This window comes from Vitis riparia, chromosome 17 (assembly GCF_004353265.1).
Source record: "Vitis riparia cultivar Riparia Gloire de Montpellier isolate 1030 chromosome 17, EGFV_Vit.rip_1.0, whole genome shotgun sequence".
Taxonomy (NCBI): domain Eukaryota; kingdom Viridiplantae; phylum Streptophyta; class Magnoliopsida; order Vitales; family Vitaceae; genus Vitis; species Vitis riparia.
The window spans coordinates 7,843,504-7,861,853 of NC_048447.1; the positions used below are offsets into that span (position 1 = coordinate 7,843,504).

An 18,350-nucleotide genomic window follows, 5' to 3' on the forward strand; every position below is an offset into this window, starting at 1 on the left:
ATTTTATCACATGAATTAATGAAAATTATTTTTTCATATTATTTTTAAAATTTTAAATAACTAAACAAATTGTTTATATTATTTTAAAATTTTACATTTTCATATGAAAATTAATGCCAATGATTATGATTTTAGGTTATTCCTTATTAAGTATGATTTGAACTTATGTCTTGGTTAAAATGTATAATTTTTTAATTATATGAAAGAAAGAGGTTATGGTTGTAACAATTTGTTTAGTTAGAATTTCTTTCATTTAGACTTTAGGATGCATTTGAGTCTTATTTGTTTAAATTATCAAGGAAACAAGTGAATAACATAACATCACTAATTTGAATTAACATTTTATATAACCTTAAATGTATGAACCAAAGTATTATAGTTCTACAAACAAGAAAAAAACTCTCCATGTATCCCACATGATGGAATCTTTCTCTTTCATTGTGAACATCTACAGTAGATAACCTTATTTGTTGTATCCATCTGTGTTATTTGAAAAGTCTCCATTTCTATAGACCGTGACACACCATCTACATGAGCTGTCGAGTTAGATGAGACTGATGGAGGTAGAACTCAACGTACACGTGGAGCTCGATGTCCTCTAGGTACCCGTACATGTAATCGTGCGGCATGAGTTGTCCCCTCAAGAAAATGTAGAGGTGCAATGGACTCTGTAACAGGTGGAGGTGCAATAGATTCTGTAACAGGTGGGGATGCAATAAACTCTGTAATAGGTGGGGGTGTGTCCAATGATATAGATGTTTGGGGTGGAGGTGAAGAAGTCTGTATAGATGTAACATGAAGGAAGAAAGGTAAGTCTAATGATATAGATGGCTTAACAGGGGTAAGGGTAGATGGTATGGTAGTCTCAGGTCGAGATGAATGGGTTGGTATGGATACATTAGGGGGAGAGGGTGGCGACTCTAATGATGCAGATGGCTGAAACAGAGGAAGGATAGATATGACTGGTGGATGTGAGGGTTGTACCAAAGTAGATGCCAGAGGTAGATGTCGCTAACCAGCTCAACGACCACCTTTCTCCCGACCTCTAATGGGTGGTACCCTAACAGGCGTAATCAATGATGGTGGTCTCATGGATGGCCTTGAAGATGTAGATGGCTCTTGTGTCGAGTGTACATGATGATCCTCTCCTATAGCACGCAAAACATCAATGGCAATTTGGTGAGTTTCCTCCAAATCATCTAAAATAGCCATCTGCAATACGATAGTGATCTGTATAAGAAAATGAAACATGAGGCATTTGCACATAATTTAAGTTTAACATTCATTAAAAAATGGTTTTGTATCTCAAATGATCTCACTAATAACTCAGTGGCAGAAGCTAAACTATGGAACCTCATATGATCTCTATGCAAAATAGGTGCGATTAGGCATCGCGTGATACGTCGATACCACTGCATATATGGATCATAAAAATCCATGGTAGTAATAGCAAGTCATGTTGTCGTAATACGCTCAGAACGAGTAGCCCAAAGAAATATACTGAGCATGGAATGTTGCCCAATCATACCAATGTCGTCATCGCCTATCCACTAAATGTAGCTCCATATCTATCAAACAAGGTGGAGGTATCCCTTGTTGCATACAAAACTGGCGTAAAACTCGCTCTGGTTTATGCCACTCGATAATATCAAAGCAAATTAGAGGTAACATAGTTCGCCAAATTTCTTCATCGGCCTGACATATAGCCGAAAGATGTGCAATCAAATATGTTGTATATGGTTCCCATAATACCTATAATTTTAAAAAAAATTAATTAGTCACATTGGTGGAAAATGTTGCAAAGGTAATCTTACGCATCAACACTTTACCTAATCCTGTGTCTGGGCATCCAATTAATCTCGATAGAATGTCAACACATGTGGTGATGGGTTATGAGACCAAGACAGATATTCCCCACTTGTGGCCCAATGGATCGACTAGGAGTGTCTCATCTGGCAATAGATAATCATGAAAACCATCAACCACATCATCGTGTACATGTGGGACTACTATAGGCACTGGAGGACGACCAAAATTAGGTCGACCCACATGAAGTCTCTCCCATGACCACAACTACAAAATTAGATAGCATTATCAAAATTAAACAACTTACAACAATAATGTGAGTCAATTAATTAGAATAGATAGTTATGTCGAAATACCTGTAATAGTGTGATAGGTCCAACAATCTCTGTGACACTATCCTAACCCGCACGACATAGCTCTCTATATAGGTATGCCGACACTACACTGCCCCAACTATAGTGAGAAATCTCAGTGAAGTCTCTCAACAATGGAAGGTAACATAACTGTACATGTGTGCTAGTCTTGTCTACGAACAATGCTCCACCCAATAGTGCTAATATGAAAGCACGAGTATAACACTGTAAAATAACATCATTGACCCCTGTTGGTGAATATGAGAACTGCTTACGCAACCATCGTGTTGATATAGCTGACCCTCTAATCTGAGATGAAGGTGGGACCACACCTAAAAGCTCTGAACATAGTAGTGACCAATCTATGTCACATATGCCAGTGATAGGAGGCTTATGAATACATAATCCTAGAATCATGGCTACATCCTATAAAATAATAGTCATCTCTCCAATAGGTAAATGAAATGTGTGTGTCTCGGGCCACCATTGCTCAACAAGACTCGTGATCAATGGCCAATCTAGTGAAATGTGTCCAACACGATATACACCATAAAAACCAAACTACATCACATATCGCCGAATACGAGGATCCATCTCCCACTCTCGCATGAATCTCCATAAACGTTGATGACATGTCCATACTCGATTAAGCTACAAAAAATACCATTTCGATTAAATAAGAACTTAATTAAGGTTTATGATTATGTTTTTATTTACATCTATATTTATATATACATATATACCTGACCATAGTCCACTTATTGAGACCCATGTCTGTCCTGTAGCACTAAAATAGAGTGATCTAATGGATCTGGATTGGATCTGCCCTCTCTATGCTCCATTACTATATTGTCATAATAAACTAATGTTAATATTATAATTTCGATAGAGTCTTCCTTATAAATAGGGTATTCTCCAAAATACAAAGAATTTGATTAATCAAAATATCCATCTGCAACCAATATCAATATCCAAGTACAATAATGAAAAAAAATGTCATAAACTAATGTTCACATCCAAATATTAAAAATTTTGCTAGAGTCTCCCCTATAAATAGGGTATTATCCAAAATACAAACAACCCAATTAATCAAAATATTCATCTGCAAATGATATACTATTGTAAGACTAATAATTGTTAATATTACAATTTTGAAATTAACAGCAAAGTCTCTCTTATAACATAGGTATTGTCCAAAATACAAATAAGGTAATGTCATCATCAAAAGCTAACCAAGGCTAATGAAAAGTTAAACACAATTAAATCATTCATGAACTTGTGTCTATGTTAAAGGAGAAATACAATGTCAATGACACATCATGAAGACCCAACACTCATGTTCTTATTTGGACAAGAACAACGATTGTGACCACTTTGTTTGCATAAACCACATGTAACCGAGGTTTTATCTTCTCTAACATCCATTTCATTGTGCAAACGAGTAGATTTAAGTCATCCACCTGACACACATTTCATTGAATTTACAAGCATAATAACTAGACCAACATATGGCGGCCACTCGTACTCATTGTGTATGGGATTAAATAGTGGTGCCCCAGTGCTAAACTACGATTGCATAGTATAATAATGTTGAACAAATGATCTAAAATCAATTGAACGAAAATGACATGCCACTAGAATATGACCACATGGGAATCCATATATGAGTTTTTTGCTACATGTGCATCCATGCTCACGTAGGTTAACACAATATGTTTGTCCACCAGATGATGTCTTTTTACTACCCCTATTGGCCTTCACATAAAACATTCCTTGGAAGTGGTCATAAAAAACAACCTCATGAGAACTTGTCTTAACAACATTTGCATTAATCTTAACATCAACATAAGGAGTGTATTCTTCACTTGAAGCAAATCGACTAGCAAAGTAACTGTTAACTCAATAGAATGTCAATTGAACAAATGCAATGATTGGGAAGCTTTGTGCCCCTTTAAGCACACTATTGAACATTTCTAACATGTTCGTAGTCATTATGCCATATCGTCGACCTCCATCATGTGATAGTGCCCATTTTTCAAAGGGAATAACCTCCAACCAACCGAGTGTGTTTATATTAATTCACCCAATTTTATCCATATGCATGTTGAACTTTTCTACTTTAGTTTCTAAGGTGGCTCTACATAAAAGTTGTTTCAAGCATTTGTCTTTAAAGCTAGTCATAAAGTTGCTAGCAAGATGGCGCATACATATTTGATGATATGCATTTCACTCAGACCAACCAAGATAAACATCAACAAACACAACCATAATGCTCGGATGACGATCAAAGATAACACAAAGACCCCTCATTTGAGTTACTCGATTTCTAATATATGCCAAAAATCATTCCCAATTATCAACATTTTCACTCTTAATTAATGCATAAGCGAGAGGAAACAATTGATTGTTTCCGTCACACCCCATGACAATCATTACAGTGCCCTTATACTTCCCATACAAGTGTGTACCATCAATAGTTAGCACAGGACGACAATGCTTGAAGCCCTCTATGGAATGATGAAATGCCCAAAAGACTCGTTGAAATACCTCTTCATTTCGCATATTATCTAGAAATGTTTTAGAAATTACAACACATCCTGGATCTGCTTGCTTTAAGGCACCAAAAAAATGTGGCAGTTTAGCATATGATTTATTGAAATCACCAAACAAATTAGTTAATGTTTTATGCTTGCCTTTCAAAGCCTTAGTGTATGAAATTCGATACCCGAATTGCTTGAATGGCAGCCATTGAAAGTGTGAATTATGTCTTAATCATTCCCTCTATATGGGCGGCTATCAGGTTCGAGTCTAACTGATAATGATCTTGGTTCATGACACATGTGCGCGGGCCACTATACTTGTTGATCTCAAATAAAGACGTCCCTTTAACAATCATAGCACGAAGTCTCCAAGGACATTAAGACTGTTCAACTTTCTTGCATCTTAGGACCAACAATTTCTTTGTGGATGACAAAACGATATGCTCTCGGTGCGAATTAATGGAGTAAATTTTTACAACATGTTGTAAATCTCCTTTCGAATTAAATATTTGGCCAACTATGAACTCTCCGATTGGATGTCTCGTGAGAGTGTTTCCCCATGGGGTCCAATCACTTGACACAATATGACCAATGTTTTCAACATTTTCAAACTATGGTGATGGTGCCAAATGATATTGCATTGGAGATTATTCAATTAGGTCATCTAAATCCTCTGTATCTAGATTGTTTGACAAGTTACATCCTCCCCCATCCATAGCCACATATCTCATTTGTTCTCTTTCAATAGCCTCACGAACAATTAAAAAAGGCAAGCTACCTTCCCTATCCTGATTATCATCATTATGAACATCCTCGACTCCTACACTATCATCAGCACATTGTCTTCATTTTTTGTCTTCCTCATCCTCTTCTGATCTATGCTCAAAAGTAAATGGATTTTGAACATTACTAGTACCATCATTTTCACCAAGTAACAAAGGTATGCAATTACCAATTGGTGAATTCATTTGTAAGTCAATTGGTACTTGTTCAACAAATAACTCAACTTCATCCATCCCAAACCTGTTATGCATTTCTAACATTTGAGCTACACCACGATCATTCTTTACAGGGCAAGGTTGGAATTTATTCCTTCTTTTCATAGGATACTTACAATTAAGAATTAATTGAAAATGTTCTCTATTGATGTCAATGACCAAGTATATCATTTCCAACAGTTGTTCATATGTTATCCCAAGAGGCACATCAATAGGTTCAACCACAACTCTATCCCCAACATAATCAACATCGGTTTGTGTTCTCACTATTTTCCCATTACAAAAACAAACTATTGCTACCAATAAATTAGACATAGTTTACCTATAGAAGAAGCAAAAAAAATCAAATCAATTTCATTTTTAACCACAAAATTACACAATAGAAAACATTAGTAATAACATCAATTTGTAATGAAATAAAAAATAACAATAATAGGATATGCTATTTAACAATAATCAAATAACAAATAACACCTTAATATCCAAAAATTCAATGTTTTTTATTAATAATATTTTCTTATTATTTATTACCATTAGAATTGAATAAAATGTTATCTTTCCATTAACAATTAAAATGTCGTTGTTTAAGCTACCCATATTAAGTGAATTTTTTTATATATTTGTTCAAAAATTGATTTTATATAAGTTTCAAAAATTGATGTAAAGTGTATATATTCAACATAATTAATAGTTACGACTAAAAATATTTTAATATTTTTCCATTAAAATAATTAAAAAAGAGAAAGCGAAATAGACATATTAATACACTTTTGCTTATATCTGGTTAATTTTTAAAATTTTCTAATTTAATTTAATTTTTACAATTTATAATTTAATAAGTTAATTTTTAAGTAAAAACTAATATTTTCTATATATTAAATTTGTTTTTAGTATTATTTCTTATTTTTTATTTTTTGTTAATAATTTAACATTTTGGTAATGGTTTTACATGTAATTAATGAAAGTTTTATGAAATGTATCATTAATAATAACATTTTTAAAATATAATTTTGATTTGTTTAAAAGGGAGGACTAAGTGTTTTTTTAGATTTTTTTTGCAAATATTTTACATTTTCATACAATATCATTCAAAAGTTCATTTTTAAGACTTATTACCCATTTTATAAATTTAAAATACTTGAAAAAATAAATTAAAATATACCCAATAAGGCCATTTTTATCATTTACATCCTTTACTCTCCCAACTTTTATGCAATTTAATAAGTCCAAAAATAGTAATTAAAATATTAATTTTTTTCTTCTTCCTATTAAATATTATAAGATTTGTAGGATTTATGTACTAATATATTATCCATTCTTAAGTAGTAATTTAACCAATTTCACTTTTTAATTATCTAGTTGACCATAATAAGAAATCTAAAATAAATATTAATGGAATATAAATATTAAATAATGGGTGTACTAAAAGAAAAAAAAAACAAAAATCTGTCACATACTTAGTAATAACATTTATAAATTGAAAATAAATGAAATTTAGGGTATGCTTGGTTGCTGTTTTTGAAAAATAATTTTTAAGAACAGTTTTTGGTTTTTTCATAAATAAAATTGCGTTTGGAAATTGAATTATGGAAAATAGTTTTTGTTCTTAAAAATCGAAAAAACATGTTTGGTTGAGTTAATAAAAAATGTTTTTTTTATAACAAATAAAACAAAAAACATGTTTGGAAGTTGGTTTGTTTTTTAATTTAATGTTTTCTTCATATCTCTTCTCTATTTATAGAAAATAATAATAATAAAAAAGATTCAACAAAAGATGATAATAAGAGGATGATGGATTTGAATGGGAAATCAAATTATATTTTTAGTTTTTATTTTATTTTAAAATTTGATCATATATACATTAATTACAATAAATAAGAAGATGAAATATTTTAATAATAAACGACAAAATATCATAGTAAATGAGGATTAACGATAAGGTGATCATTTTTAATAAATGGTTAGATTTTTTAATAAAAAGAAAAAAAAAAGGTTATAATTCAAATTTAAAACTTTTGTTAGCACTCTAAATTGATTGTAGAAACATTGGATACAAATACTTAAAGGAAATATTGACAATTATGTAAAATAGACATATTTTATTATTTTAAATATTGGTAAGAAATATTATTAATTAAAGGATTTATGATTTATAAGGATATATTTATTTGAAATTTATTTAACTATTTGCCTTTTTTTATCTCCTATTTTTCACTAAATCTTATCCCTCCAACATCCTTTCCAATTATTCTAATTTTTAAAATAAAAAAATAAATTTGTTTTAAACATAAAAATAATTTGATAATTAAATTAATCTATAAATATAAAACCTTTTCAACATGTTTATTTATTTAAAAAATTATATTTTCTTTGAATAACTTAATATTTTAAAGATAAAAAAAATTATATCCATTTTTCAATTAATTTTTATAATTTTAAAATTTTAAAAATTGTATGCATTTTTTAATATAAAAATTATTTGCTTAATCATTTTTTATTTTTCTTTTTTTTAATAAAAAATTATTTTATTTTATTTTATTTTTTAAAAAACCCCTTTTTCAGACCTACCCCTTACCCTAATTTTTCATCTGCACCTTTTTTTTCCTCTTAAAATCTTTCTCATTCATTTCTCTTCTCACGATCTCTCTTTCTCATTCCACATAAATCCACTCCTTTCTTCCTCTTTTATTTCAGCATCTCCATTTCCCCAATCTTCTTATCTCTTTCACACATACATATATTCACCCACCTTTGTTGCCCATGTGAAGTTTAGATTGCAGCATTACCACCATTACTAACACTGTAGCTGATCAATTTTCTCATTTAGAGAAGGAAATGGGAAAAGAAATTTTTGAGAGCACAAATTTGAGGGCTTGTGGGTTTGTTCTCTATGTGTGGATTTGGGATTTGATTGAATTTATTATAGGATACATTTTTTGAGGGTTTGTGATTTGTTCTTTGTGAATGGTCTTTTTGTTCTCTGTGAGTGTTTTTTTTGTTCTCCATGATTTTTTTGTGCATTTTTTTTCTTCCGTTCATAGTGTAGAAAACACGAAAAACAACTTGAGATTGTTCTCCAAAACCACCAAATTAAAAACATGGAGAACAAATTTAAAAACACAGGAAACAATTGCCAAACGTGTTTTTGAGTGTCTTTTGTTCTTAATAACAAAAAATAGTTTTCAGAAACAAAAACCAAACAAACTCATGAAAAACTCATATGACTCGATATGACTCGATATTAGCATTTTAAAATTTTCAAATGGTGTTTTTAATGTTTCGTTTTCCTCTGTTTGGTCAGTGAGAAAGCTAAGGAAAATGAGGGCAAAAAAACTCATGAACCACTTTTTCGATTTCATTCTTTGTTTATTTTCAGTATTTTTAATGTTTTATTTTCCTCTATTTGGTTAGTGAGAAAGCTGAGGAAAAAAAGAAGAAAAAATCCATTAACCACTTCTGTCCTCAAACCCACTTACCCAAATATTTGCCTATTATTTTACCCAAAATTAAATTGCTTCAAAAACTTACCTAGCCATGGAAGATGTTGCTAATGAGAGCTGCAGATGGTGAGAAGAGAAAATGGGAGCCGTAGATGGTGGGAGCTCAACATGGTTTCAGATGAAAAAAATGGCCTTTAGAATAAAAGTGTGCTGAATGGAAAAAAAAAAAAAAAAGAGTCAACAATAGCTTGTTGATGTGGATTCAAAAGAGTAGTTTGACAATTAGTTTGAAAGATGCACTACTTAGGTTTTTTTTTTTTTTTAAATAAAGACTACTTTGGCTGCAAACTCCTCAACCTCTCCCAATGTATACATCACCATGATAACATTGTCAATGTTCTAAACATGGCAATAGCGAAAAAAAAAAAAAGATAGTAATATGTGGGTGCAGGGGTTTATAATAGGAAAATTATGTTTTAGGTTCTCAATAGTATACAATAGATTAAAAGGACATGAAAGAAATATGGCTACCTAAAAAGGAATATTTGGAATAAATCTACTTAAAAAATATAAATATTCTATCATAATAATATATATACATTCACATATTGTTTTTTCATAATTAATTAAAAAGATACTGACATGAAATATGGGATGAAAAATAATAAGTTTTGCATTTGAGATTGACTATACACATTTTATATAGGAGATTACAAGAGAAGAAATAGAAAACAAGAGACATAATAGGAAACAAACTTATTCCTAAATCAGAAAACTATCTAACTGAATCCCTCAATTTAAGGGATTTTAAAATAATTCTCATATTATATTTACAACTCAATTACAACCTATTTACAACTCGATAGATACAACAGCTCAAAAAATATTTATTAAAGAAAAAAAATGCCCTTCTTAAATATTCAAATTAAAAAAGAAAAAAAAAACAAAGTTATTTCATTAAAAGGGTCATTGAAAACCTAATTCTGAAAATTTAACTATTTATTTTTTTTGGACCTTATTTTAACAAATATATATATGTTGTAAAATAAAAGAATAAAAAGAAGAAAAAACGAGAGAATAAACAAAGATATTCAAAGAAAAGTATAATATAATGTAGGAAGAGAATGAGATGAATTTTCATTAGAGGTATCTCTCTTTTATAGGGAGTTGCAAAGAGATATACATCAATATGGATGATCATCCACAAGTTCCCATAATCCCATAAATTCTCATATTTTATAACACTTCCCCTTGGATGATCATAAGAATATGTCTCATTAAAACCTTACTAGCAAAAACCCTATGAAAAAAACTATAGTGAAGGAAAAGAGTACAATATTCTTTTGGATTACTACAACTACCTCTTTAAAAACTTTGCCAGTAAAACCCAATAGGACAAAACTTGGATGAAGGAAAAAAGAGTGCAGTGTAATGATATTCTTATCAATTAGCTTCCCATCATGTTGACATGATTATATTTTCTATAGTAACACAACATGGAGATCTTTGAGTTAGTGTATTCCAATGAGCTTCTTGAGTATTGCAATTGACAATGTCTTTATGAATAGATCTACTAAATTGTCACTTGATCTTATTTGTCGAATAGAAATTTCATCACTCTTCTAGAGTTAATGAAAGTAAAAGACTTAGGCGATATATACTTAATTCTATTATCTTTAATGTTTCATTTTTTTATCTGTGCAATGCATGCAACATTATTAACTTGGTAACATTACCTTTGATGGAGGGTAGTCCGTATGTTTCCATTATTTGCTTGATTGATCTCCATGATATTATCGTACCACCATATATAAATACATACCTCATTTGAGATCGAACTTTGTGGGGGTATGAAAGATAGTTGACATCTACATATTCAAGCAATTAAGATTTTGATAATTCGGAATAACATAGACTCATGTTATTGTAGTACATGATTGGCTTTCTTCCAATGTTTCTTAGTTAGTGTAGAACTATATCTCACAAGTAAATTAATAAGGAGTACAATATCTGATCATGTATAATTTGCAAGATTCATCAATACACCACTAACACTATAATATGGTATTTCTGGGCCAAGTAGTTCTTTATTATCTTTTTTAGGACAGAAGAGATCATTTTTCACTTCAAGTGAATGAACTATCATCAAAGAACTTAATGGATGTGATTTATCCATATGAAAATGCTTCAAGACTTTTTTTTTTTTGCATATGTTGACTAATAAACTAATATTTTGTTTGAAAGTACTCGATCTGCAGGCCGAGGAAAAAAAAAATTGTTTTTCAAGATCTTTCATTTCAATTTTACTTTTCAAATAGTCAACTATTATTGTAAGCTCTTTAGGAGTTCTAACAAAATTCAATGTTCCACATATGCTATAATAATTAAAAATATTCAACATAATGAATATGCATAGACAAATAAGGTAAACATACATACTTCTCACTTCAAATATTCATTGAAGTAATCGTACCACATGTATTTGGATTGCTTAATCGATACAAGGATCTTTGTAGCTTAATTGAGTATATGCTACAAAATTTGATTGCTTCGGGCATTTGAAATCCTTCAAGGATTTTCATATATATGTCATTATCTAAAGATCCATGTAAATATGTAATAATGACATCCATGAGACGCAAATCCAGTCTTTCTAAGACTGTTAAACAAATTAGATATCTAAATATGGTTGTGTCCATCATGGGAGAATATGTTTCCTCGTAATCAATGTTAGGTCTCTGTAGGAAACCTTGAGCTATGAGTATCTCGTGATTTCATTTTTCTCATTACACTTTCTTATAAATACTCATTTATATCCAACAAGTTTGACAACTTTAGGCGTCTAGACTACAAGTCCAAATACTTCTCATTTTTCTAATGAGTTTAATTTTTTCCATGTTGACATTCATTCACAATTTCTATTTTGGGACCCTCATCATTTCTTATAATGTCAATAGCTATTTGGAAAGAAAATATATTGTCAATAACAAGAGTATTTCAATCCCATTTTTCTCCATATATAAGTAAATAATTGAGATTTCATCAATATCAAGTACTTGTACCTTTTTAGGAGCTAACTGTAAAACATATGTCTCTCATAAGGTTACATGTTTAAACTGTGCCTCTTTAGGGGCTGCTTGAGACTGATCAGTCATTTTAATAACTCACTTTATATGTAACTTCTTCAAAAGTGCCACATTTCATATATATTTTCTTGTGTTTTCCTCTTATAGGGAATGCTGCCACGCTTCAAACATGCCTTAGACTCATTATTTAATCATCATTTAGGGACATCAACTCATTATTTAATCATCATTCAGGGACATTAACTCATATTTAATTGTTCTTCAGGGACATCAACTCATTATTTAATTATCCTTCAAGGACATCAATTCGTACTGGAATATTCTAGGTTAGTGAAAATGATTTTGTCACTTTCTTTGCATCAATGAAAGTATTTGGTAGTTGATTTGCAAGTTCTTACAAATAAATAATCTTTTAAACTTCCAGTTCACATTGATTAGTATAAGGATCAAGATAAGTCAAAGTCAATGCATTCAAAATAATTTCACGTCGTTATTTGGAACTAATTCTTCTCTTCCTAACAACGAAAAAATTGTCTCATTAAAATGATAATTTGCACAATATGTCATTCTACCTTTTAAGTGTATAGGTAGACTAGTCACTAAACAAAAACTTCTGGTTTTATAATATACATCCATATGACCTTTTACCTCGGGGAACCAAGTTGGTCTTACAAAATTTTTTTAGATCTAACATCGTATAAAGTGTCATTTACATTAAATCAAATACTAGTAGTGGCATAGTATAAACTCTTTTGGAGTCTTTAATTAGGTTTCCATCACCTAATATGATATTAACATTGTCTATCATCAATGTTGTGCAATTAATGAGACAAGAATTTCATCAAAATAACAAGTCATAAAACATCATCGTAAAGATCTCGCCTTTATAGAGTTAAAAAAAATATTATCATAGAGAAATAGTTAAAATCAATGGAAAAATATTAATCATCGATGATGACTTAACTTAATAAGTTGTGTAAAAGTAATGAGAGTAACAAATTCAAGTTTTGCAAGGTTTGACATTATCTAAAAACTATATATATATATAAAATAATATTAATAAAAAAAATATTTCAATTATTATAATAAACTATTAATAAAATGCTTTAACAATATTTCAAGTACATAATATCTAAAAATATAATAACCTAAAATTTATCAATTATAAACATGGTGAAAATGTATAAATATGAAATAGGAATTAAAATCCAATATATATATATATATATATATATATATATATATATATATATATATATATATATATATATATATTTTCCTTTTTCATAGCTTTGGGCTATGATTATTTTATCATAACAAAAATATACAAATTAATGCATAACTTCATGCTCTAGATTATTTTATGTAAAATTGTGTATAGCTTCGGATTATGAACTTCCATTATATAGATTTATATATAACTTTAGACTATGAGCATTTATTTATTTTATAGCTTTTGAATATATATATATTTTAAATAGTGTTTTTTTTTATTTAAATAAAACATAATGTAAATATTTCAAATAGTTAAAAAAACATTTATGTAAAAGAATGGATTATTCTTGAATAAAAATATGAAAGGGATTAAATTTATAAATAAGGTGATTATTTCATCTCTTTTAATTAATTAATTCAAAAAAAGAAAGTCCCTTGATTAAAAAAAATAAATTAAAAGAAAACCTTAAAATGAACAAAATGATTAGTTTTCTTGAAAACATACGAGTCAATGCAGCGACATCACCGGGGGGTTTTAGGGTTGTATGGTTGAGTAGATAGATTTTGAAAATTTTAGGGTATTATTGTGTTTTTTATTGGATAACCAATTAGAAGGCACAAAATTCTCTTAAAATTACAAATGAAGCCTCCCATTTTATCTCTTTTTATTTTTAGATATGTTTTTTAAAAAACAATCTATCTTCTACCCTTTAAAAATAAAATATATGACATGTCATCTGCCAACATCCCTCCTGCTGCCAATAGATGGCAGCTGTAGTACGCATGGTTCATCAGCAGGCTTACAGCCATGTGAGTGCAGCTGCAAAATGCAGCACAACATTTTAATGAAACTTGCGTTGGTTGTGGACATGACTAGATTGTGAACACCTCTGCCTCTCTCATTTTGATCCCATGTTGCTAGTATTTTGAACCACCTTGGGCTCCAATGCTATATGGGATCCATCTTTTAACGGTTCGGAACTTAGCAATTCATTCTAAGACATACAACAGTGGTGACGAGTCTTGAAAGAGTTACAGAAAAAGATGAAGAGCAAAAACGATAACATCAGATTAAATTTAGACAGACATGACTCAGCGACAACGCATTTATTAATGTTGCCAAAATCCCTCCTAAAATTTGCCAAAAAGCAAAACAACAAATCTGATCTCTAAGAGGTGATAACAGGCGGAATCAAAATATCACACCAACAAAAACACAACAATCACCAGGCTAGTACCTGTAGTGAGTGGGCTTGTAAGGACCTTCCACAGGGACACTAATGTAAGCAGCTTGCTCGGGGCTAAGCTTGGTGAGCTTAGCACCAAGCTTTCCAAGGTGAAGAGCTGCAACCTTCTCATCCAGATGCTTGGGCAGCACGTACACCTTTTTCTCATACTTGCCCGTTGCCTTCTCCTTCCAGAGCTCAAGCTGGGCAATCACCTGGTTTGTAAACGAGCATGACATCACAAAGCTGGGATGCCCGGTTGCACATCCTAAGTTCATCAGTCGTCCCTCAGCAAGAATAATGATGCCACTGTTGGTTTCTGGGAAAACCCATCGATCAGTTTGGGGCTTGATTGTGATGCGCTTAACACCAGGGTAGGTTTCCAGACCAAGCATATCAATCTCATTGTCAAAGTGGCCAATGTTACAAACAATTGCATTGTTCTTCATCTGCTTCATGTGGTGAACCATGATGATGTCTTTGTTCCCAGTGGTGGTCACAAAGATGTCAGCCTTTGAGACTACATCTTCCAAGGTTAGGACTGGGATACCTTCCATTAGGGCTTGGAGAGCACAAATTGGATCAATCTCAGTCACGATAACCTGGGCACCAGCCTGCTTGAGGGCAGCAGCACAGCCCTTCCCAACATCTCCATACCCACAGACCACAGCAACCTTGCCAGCAATCATGACATCAGTGGCTCTCATGAGACCATCGGGGAGGGAGTGTCGGCATCCGTACAAGTTGTCAAACTGCATTGAATACCATTGAAAAATATTAGAACATAAAAGGGGTCAATCAGCACTGAACAAATCCATAACTATTCCCTCCGGGGTCCACACCCTGCCAAGTAGCTCAGTTAATGCTAAGATCTTAATTAAACCCAGAAAGATTTCTGATAACAGATTCATCCAATTAAGATGTTGATACTGAAAATCTCTAACCTCAAATTAAAATCGTCAAAAAGAAGATTCAGAACTTCTTTTTCATATCTCAATCTGAAATATAAAAAAAAAGGCATCCAACATGTAACTCTGAAACTGAGCGAGGACAAAGCTAAACCAAAACACTAGAACCTGGAAAATCATGAATAAACCCTAAACCCTGGATCTGAGTTAAGCAGCTTCTAGGCAAAAAAAATCACAGAAAGCGAAAAGCCCCTAAACGCTAGATCTGAGGTAACACTTCAAACTTGAAATAATAGCACAAAACCATCGAAATTTGAAATAATAGCACAAAATTCAGTATATAACGAGCTAAAAAGAGTGAAAAATCTAGATCCATTACCTTGCTCTTGGTAACAGAATCGTTGACATTGATAGCAGGAAACAAAAGAGTTCCATTTGCCTGCATCTGGTACAGCCTCTTCACACCGGTGGTTGTCTCTTCCGAAACTCCAACCAATCTCCCCTTCATCTTCCGATACTTGCATGGATCAACCGACAACCCTTCCTTGATGATTCCAAGCACGATCTGGAACTCAGCATTGTCAGTGGAAGCAGGGTCCGGAAGCTTCCCAGATCGCTCGTACTCCTCCTCAGCCTTCACTCCTTCGTGGATCAACAGCGTGGCATCGCCACCGTCGTCGACAATCAGATCAGGGCCACCGCCGGGGCCCCAATCGAGGGCACGCTCGGTGCACCACCAGTACTCCTGGAGGGTCTCACCCTTCCAGGCGAATACGGCGGCAGAGTCGCGGGCAATGGCTGCTGCGGCGTGGTCTTGAGTTGAGAAGATGTTGCATGAGCACCAGCGGACCTCGGCGCCCAAGGCGGTTAGGGTTTCGATGAGGACGGCGGTCTGTATGGTCATGTGGAGAGATCCAGTGATACGAGCACCTTTGAAGGGTTGCTGGGGTCCGAATTCGGTACGGCAAGCCATGAGTCCAGGCATTTCGACTTCTGCGAGCTCGATTTCGAGGCGGCCGAAGTCGGCCTGAGACATGTCCTTGACCTTGTACTCGCGGCCGGAGGTGGTCTTCTCGACGACAAGAGCCATGGCGGTGGCTAGCTAGGGTTTGGCACTTGAGAAGTGAGGATGAAGTGTAGATAGAGAGGCCAGGACAAGAGAAAATCAAGCGACAGCAGCGCGTATATAGGTGACCAACAGACCAAGGCGACTAAAACGACGCCGTTTTTTGGTGCCAGTGTTGGATATTTCTCCCTTGTTAAGACAAATCTGTGGCCAAAAAATTCAACGGTTGGTAGCTGCCGGGCAGATCCAAGGAGAGGAGAGAGGCCACGTTGCTCCGAAGCTATGTAAAACCAAAAAAGGAATTTTTTTTTTTTTTTTGAGTTACCAAATGTAATATTTTTTTAAGACACATTCGGTTCAAAATTTTCAATTAAAAGTTATGTTTATAATTTGTCGTAAATTGAGGGATTACAATGCAAAATTCTAAAATAGTGATAAAATTTTTTTTTTTTTGCCATTTTTTCTTATTGAATTAATATTACTAAACAAAAATGCCATATTTTAAAAATAGTATTTCCTTATTTTAGCATCCTCGTTAAAAATATTATCACAAATTAATTATTGAAAATTTTTATGGTAGAAAAGTTATCATTGGAGTAATTACCGAATTTTTATAATTGAAAAGTAACTCAAATTACTAAATATTTAATTAATGTAATTTTTTAAAACAAAATTTCTTCTAGAAAATATTTGTTTCTTTTTTTTTTAATCATTTTAATAAAAACTTTTGGTTACGGGGCATATTTATATATATATATATATATCTAAATATAACATATCCCATTGGAATCCTGTGGATACGAGATTTTAAGGTAACATATCCAATGAGATATGTTATATAATATTATGTTTATATTTAATTTGCAAAACAAATAAAAAATCAATATGAAATCAACCAAACATAAGATATGATATTATATTTCATTTCTTATCCTATCTCATATTATATCTAACCAATCAAACATGACCTTTGAGTATTTTTCATGTCAGGTAGATTACATGTCTTTATGTATTTATGAATTTTTAAAATTATTTTAATAATATTATTCAAATTATTTAATTTTATATATCATATGTTAAAATAAATTATTATTCTTTATGAAGATATTTTGCATATGTAAATAAAAATATTATACAATGACATTGACATTTATATAAAAAAAATGCTTTAAAAATATTTAAATTATATTTTCTCGACTACCTAATTTTCAAAGGGGTTCTATCCTATTAACACCTAATTTTTGGTTGGGGTTCCTTTTCTTAATTTTCTCTTCATGATATGCTTATCTAATGTTTGGTTTATTATAAAAAGATGAAAGTAAAGCAAGTAAAATTAAAATTAATTAGATATTTATGCTATCTATATTAGATATTTTATCCTTATTTTGTAGACCCCGCATTTCGGCTCATGCGTTTCCCACTCGATGACGAGCTCGATTTTTATTTGAAAAATTGGATTTTTATTTATTGTTTGAAAATGACTTGGAGTCGCCACTTATTTTTGTTTTATTTTTAAAGGGTAAACAAAATAAGAAAGAAAAACCCTAAGTGTGACTCCTTATTTTGGAAAAGGTGGTCTGTGAAAAACCGAATCGGGTTCGGGGGTCAGGTTACTTATCGGAAAGGTACGGTAAAGACCGTAGCACCCCTCTAAGTCCCTAAAATCGGGTCTCTACTAATAAAATGAAACTAACATGGCAATCAATGAGAAA

General features: G+C 31.9%; 1 protein-coding gene across 1 annotated transcript; it reads right to left on the reverse strand.

The window, feature by feature from the left end:
* Positions 1–14,481: 14,481 nt before the first annotated feature.
* On the reverse strand, positions 14,482–16,734 carry LOC117904691 (adenosylhomocysteinase-like). Its single transcript, XM_034817435.1, has 2 exons — positions 15,952–16,734; positions 14,482–15,416 (listed from the first exon to the last, which is right to left on the reverse strand). Exons 1-2 carry the CDS (start codon positions 16,660–16,662, stop codon positions 14,670–14,672), a joined length of 1,458 nt encoding a protein of 485 aa, XP_034673326.1. The 5' UTR covers positions 16,663–16,734; the 3' UTR covers positions 14,482–14,669.
* Positions 16,735–18,350: the final 1,616 nt, after the last annotated feature.

Excerpts from the sequence above, each read along its gene's own strand:
- LOC117904691 (XM_034817435.1), bottom strand. The coding sequence starts at position 16,662 with ATGGCTCTTGTCGTCGAGAAGACCACCTCCGGCCGCGAGTACAAGGTC. Across the intron at positions 15,417-15,951 it reads ATTCTGTTACCAAGAGCAAG|TTTGACAACTTGTACGGATG; the intron begins GTAATGGATCTA and ends TATTCAATGCAG.